This window comes from Cherax quadricarinatus, chromosome 75, assembly GCF_038502225.1.
Source record: "Cherax quadricarinatus isolate ZL_2023a chromosome 75, ASM3850222v1, whole genome shotgun sequence".
Lineage (NCBI taxonomy): Eukaryota > Metazoa > Arthropoda > Malacostraca > Decapoda > Parastacidae > Cherax > Cherax quadricarinatus.
Genome location: NC_091366.1, coordinates 4301708 through 4307819, shown reverse-complemented (window position 1 = coordinate 4307819; position 6112 = coordinate 4301708). Strand labels below are relative to the sequence as shown.

The 6112-nt window shown below is 39.0% G+C and overlaps 1 protein-coding gene across 2 annotated transcripts in view; it reads left to right on the top strand.

Annotated features, from left to right (window-relative positions):
- The first annotated feature begins 304 nt into the window (after positions 1 to 304).
- Rh50 (Rhesus blood group-associated glycoprotein Rh50) overlaps positions 305 to 6112 on the top strand; it is a 45257-nt gene continuing 39449 nt past the window's right edge. Inside the window, exon 1 of one of the 2 annotated variants that reach the window (XM_053780879.2) lies at positions 305 to 473. In XM_053780879.2, the coding sequence (XP_053636854.1) occupies positions 394 to 473 (80 nt within the window). In that variant the 5' untranslated portion in view covers positions 305 to 393. The remainder of the gene's footprint in view (positions 474 to 6112) is intronic. The other variant, XR_008407507.2, reaches the window with a different exon arrangement.

The following is a 6112-nucleotide window of genomic DNA, read 5'->3' as shown; positions in this document are numbered from 1 at the left end:
GACTGACATTCCCCCGCTGTGAAACTTGATTAGTTGAAACAGTGGGAGTGATTACGCCCATTACCCCATCACAGCTACTTAGCCAATCAGGGAAGTGCATCCCCATAACTAGAGCAATGCCATGGGACGAAAGACGTTCTTATTGGCTGTGTAGGGGGGAGTTGTCTTACCTTCCCCCCCCCCCTTTCCCTCTGGTGCGCAATTCTCTTATCGTTCACCTTTTGAAGATATTGATCGCAAAACGGAGAAAACCGCACGAAACTCTCTGGAGTAGTAAAGTATTCCCTTCAGAGGTTTTAAGTTGCAGAAGAGGGCTCGAGGTAGCTCAGAAGAGACACACGGACTTGGGCGAGGCAAGAGACAGGTTGGGGACTCTCGAGACCATAACACATCATGAAATTTTCACACCTTCATGGCTATTTAGCCGTCATCATCCAACTGATTTTCTTTGGACTCTTCTGCATCTTCGTCAGGTCGGTACCGAGAAGATTTTTCAAATTTGATTTTTCCAATTTGCGACATTTAAAAATTAAATGTTGATTACGTGTTTCATCAGTTTTTAATTCTAAGCATTTTCCTTTCAAAATAAGTATATTGAATACAGAAATTTTGTTTTTTCGGGATTGAAAAACCTACCATTGCAAGACAGTGTAGACCTATATTGATCCACTAGGATTAAATAGGCTGTTTTTTGCCCTTCTATGATGTAAAATTTAAACCAGAAGGAGACTATCACAATTATTGATGGTTGTAGTTGACTAGTGTCTTCCTGTTAGTGAGCTCTGAGCTATAAATTAATTTACACTATAGTTTTGTGTATTTTGCATGCATATATATATATATATATATATATATATATATATATATATATATATATATATATATATAATGTGTGTGTGTGTGTGTGTATTATATATGGTTTTTCTTGTGTGTGGGGGGGTTGGAATGGTTTTTCTTGCGCGTGTTGGGGGGTTGGAATGGTTTTTCTTGCGCGTGTGGGGGTTGGAATGGTTTTTCTTGTGCGTGTGGGGGGTTGGAATGGTTTTTCTTGCGCGTGTGGGGGGTTGGAATGGTTTTTCTTGTGTGTGGGGGTTGGAATGGTTTTTTCTTGCGTGTAGGGGGTTGGAATGGCTTTTCTTGCGCGTGTGGGGGGTTGGAATGGTTTTTCTTGCGCGTGTGGGGGGTTGGAATGGTTTTTCCTTGCGTGTGGGGGGTTGGAATGGCTTTTCTTGCGCGTGTGGGGGGTTTGGAATGGTTTTTCTTGCGCGTTTGGGGGGTTGGAATGGTTTTTCTTGCGCGTGTGGGGGGTTGGAATGGTTTGTCTTGTGTGTGGGGGTTGGAATGGTTTTTTCTTACGTGTGGGGGTTGGAATGGTTTTTCTTGCGCGTGTAGGGGGTTGGAATGGTTTTTCTTGTGCGTGTGGGGGGTTGGAATGTTTTTTCTTGCGCGTGTGGGGAGGGTTGGAATGGTTTTTCTTGTGCGTGTGGGGGGTTGGAATGGTTTTTCTTGCGCGTGTGGGGGGGGTTGGAATGGTTTTTCTTGCGCGTGGGGGGGGTTGGAATGGTTTTTCTTGCGCGTGTGGGGGGGGGGTGGAATGTTTTTTCTTGCGCGGGTGGGGGGGGATTGGAATGGTTTTTCTTGCGCGTTTGGGGGGGTTGGCATGGTTTTTCTTGCGCGTGTGGGGGGGGGGTTGGAATGGTTTTTCTTGCGCGTGTGGGGGGGGGGTTGGAATGGTTTTTCTTGCGCGTGTGGGGGGGGGTTGGAATGGTTTTTCTTGCGCGTTTGGGGGGGTCGGAATATTTACATACGGACTTTGTTTTAAAAAAAACTTTATTTCTTTGTGCAATATACAAAATGGAGTTTACATGATATAAAATAGTTAAGCACAAAGGCACTAGCATGCTATGCATTTCTGACTAATTTATGTCGTGTTAATGACTGTGTTTATGCGTGTAATTATCGTGTTGTGTTAATGACTGTGTGTTTGTGTAAGAACATAAGAACATAAGAACGAAGGAACACTGCAGAAGGCCTACTGGCCCATGCGAGGCAGGTCCAAGTCTCCTACCGGCTTAAGCCAATGCACCCAACCTAGTCAGGTCAGGTCACATTGACTTAAGGGAGGAACACGGCAACCGACCTGGTAGCACAAGCTATCAGGTCTAACTCACACCCACCCACATCTACTCATGTATTTATCCAACCTATTTTTAAAGCTACACAACGTTCTGGCCTCTATAACGGTACTTGGGAGTTTGTTCCACTCATCCACAACTCTATTACCAAACCAGCACAGAAATTATTACTAAAATCCAGCTACATCACTGTCTTGTACACACTCATCCAGGAATTATATTTACCCTAATATGTAGTTTTAACTAATAACAGGCATGGTGCTATTAATTTCAAAACCCTAAATTATTTAAAAAATTCAAGAATACAAGGTTTTATGAACTGCTGAGTGTATAAATGATGAATTTGCTTTAGGCTTCCCAGAAGTATTTAAGTACTCGCCTGGTTATTTTTCTTCTAGCCTATATTTTTTTTCGTTCAAGGCTGGTTTACTGTAACTAAGGTATAAGAGTTTTGCAACTTTTAGCATGGGCAGGTGTCCTATGACCAGAGTTGCTCAACCCATTAAGTGAATATTACGAGTCCTAATGCGGGTCTTAGATGATGACCCACCGTTGGAGCTTTTGGTCATCTGACCGAGGCCTTCCACTGGCTTGCCCCTCCATAATTATAACCAACATATTCTTCTAGTCTCCTCTCCTTGGCTTGAAACGTTAAAAAAAAAAAGGCGCCTCGTACCTCGACTACCGCATAAATTAACGTTAAATATTAATTTTCTTCCGAATAGCTTCAATATTTAATGACTGATGCGTCTTACGGATCGGATAGTACCCATTTTACTGTATTTTGTGCTAGCAAGTATATTGAAATAGTTAAAAAATGGAATCGTTGGAATCCAATGCCATAACTGGAAAATGCTTCTGATCTTCTAATGTTTTTTCATCCCTGGTATATTATAGTCTAGATAACAAGGTGCCTGTTATTGTCCTAAGTCCCAATTTTATTAAATAGTGATACTGATTTCCATTCAGATACTAAATACCCTGTTTAATCGGCTTGAGAATATTAAAGTTCATGCATTCAAAATTTTGACAGTATAAGTTACACTGGTATAAAATCGTACTTTCCTATGATTTATATGACCGATCCGGTCATATTGTTAGGCACAGTATTCTTTTCCACTAACTTGCTTCCAAAGGCTTTCGTTTATAACCTCAAGAACTGTATGATCCTCGTGGGTTTAGCGCTTAGCTCTGACTGTACTGTTATTAATCTCAGAGCTCCTTATCAAATTGTTCCTTTTGTTTGCAACTATTTCTAAACCATTACTAGTACCTTTGTCTTAATCTACATTTAACCTTAATCCATTGACCAGTTTTCTTGGTTATATATCTTCAGCACCCTAGTTAGGTTTTTATTTATATCTGATTTAAACTTTACCTTTCATATCTACCCTCATTCTACGTCTTAGAGGAGTGAAGGTTCAGGTCTTCAGACTATCTTCGTAATAGAGAGTCCATGTACAGTGGATTACTTTTGTCATCCTTCTCTTGGATTCTCCAGTGTGTTATTTACATTCTCCAGTGTGTTATTTACATTCTCCAATATGAAGACCAGAACCGCATAAGACAATCCTAAAAGTCTTAGTAAATGTGTGGAGAAACAGACCCATGGGTACTGCTATTATGGCCTCAGATTTCTGCTCACCCTAATTCCCACATCTTATTTTACGTATGTTAATAGCTCTGTGTTTAGTTTAAAACTGTTTGTTTTTATTCCTGAGGATCAAGACTGTACATTTCCACATTACGCTATATCTACCACTTTTTAGACTACGTTAGAACAAATCAGTCTGCAGTTATGTTTTTCTCTTAATTTGCCTGCTTCTTTGTATCAGCAAATCGACGTGATTCATTCCTTCATCAGAGTCATTAATGTAGATTTTGAAATCAAGGGCCCAAAAATAATCCTCTTGGAATGAAAATTTACTATCCTATTCTGTTTTCACTCCGTATGTGCAAACACTTCTGCCTGTTTGTAATCCTTGAGCCATGAGAATTTTCCCTTTTGTTTCTCCTCCCCCCATGTTCTGCAAATTTCTTAAATCTTCTGTGTAGGGCTATTGAAAGCCTTTAAATCTAGGTAGATCACATTCTTTACCATAGTCTACATCCTCACATGTCGTAAAGACAAGCCAGTAAACTTATTTGGCATGGACGGCCTCTAATTATATCATGGGCAGTCTTGTTGTCCATTTGTGATCATTTATATTTGATCTAATTTCTCAGTCGGTAATAACTGTTCCTTGGACATCTTGTACAATAGTTGTATTTACAGTTCTTTGAGTTAGTATTTAAGATTATTGATTATTATCGTGGGTCAAATTATCACATGGTAGAGTAGCCAGTATTTACCAGAGTTCATTGTCGTATTCAGCGAAAATGTGAGACTTTTACTTCGTTTACTCATGTATTTCTAATATTAATAAAATATGTGATCGCCTGTGACAAGCCCTTTTGTGACCTAGATTTACAAGCATTTCTTTAGAAGAGGCAATCCTTAGTCAGGAAATTTAAAATTTTGCTGGGGTATTATAAATTTGTGCAATGGTTCTGAGGACGCATACGTTTTAGGCATATATTAGCGTTATGTAGATTCAACTTAGGCTTCTGAAAGTCACTTACTGCAAAGCCTCGTTGGTAACATCGTCCCATCAACAGATAAGTTACAAGATCATGTGAGGAGACTTGTCAGCAGGATTAACAGGAATCACTGAGATGTCAGTACAGAGCTGCACAGTAGTGCTTAGTTGTTACCATTCCCTTAATAAGGGAGCTCCTTGATGCTGAAGGGCTCTTGATCCAGGGAATTAGAACTACATTCCCATCTCGGATCAAGCCTGGTTCACTTGTTCTCTGACACGTACGGGTTTAACTCTTACTCCTGAGTATAATGCGGTGGGTTGTAGCAACACTAGCTCTGGTATTAGCACAGACGAGTGTGTGGACATAATGTGAGGAGAGATCTAAAGCAAGAGTTTTGTATATATTACTCTATACTTCAGTTTTATGTGGATCATCCAAGTGTGTGCGAGTGTAAACTGTCATGGGGGATGGGTTTATCGTAGATTATGCGGTGCACTTCTGGTCTCCATACTACAGGAATGGATATAAATACATTAGAGAACGTTCAGAAAAGATGTTAAAATTAATGCACTGTATACGGAATCTTTCATACGAAGATAAAGCCCTGAGTTTTGCACTCATGAGACTTCGATTGAGAGATGTCTTAAATTTAAGTCAGATATGTTAGCACATAATCATTAAAATGACAAATTCCCATGACGTTAGAAAATACATAATACATTAACAGTCACAACACGGCTGATTTCTTGCATTACCAATTTCTTCTCATCCGATGAGGTTGAAGGTTATGGTAAAAATTAGCGTTATCCAAATCTAAAATTGGATTTTTTTTAATTAAACTTGTTAATATTGTATTTGTTGGTTATAAGAACTATTTGAATGTAATATTTTGTTGAATTGTGGCTGTTTAAATATTTTCACGGAGATAAATCTAATTCTATAAATATTTTATATTCCAAAGTGACAAATGTTCTGAATTTTTTCCATGTCATTGTTACCATGATTCGACGAGTCTTTATAATAGTCCCGCTGTTCTGGCTGAATTGAATTGGTTTACGAGGTCAGTGGTATCAGTATCATTAAAAAAAAATTCTTGACCCAGAACAACACAATTTATAATTATCCCTTTAAATTACCCAAAATTGAAACGGAATTTGTACTTTAAATTACTTTTACTATATTTATTTTTTAATAGATATATCTATCATTATGGGATGGAGTTTGAACCCATGACAAGACTCTTCTAAAAGTCACTTCCGTGATTTGTTTCTCATTTTGTTAAGTTTTAGCGAGTCATGTCGGTCAGCTGTTAGTACGGGGCCACTCAGTAGTGGTATTACTTTCTCTTATTATTTGCTTGAATGACCATCTTAAAATTTTCCGTCCGTGTGCCT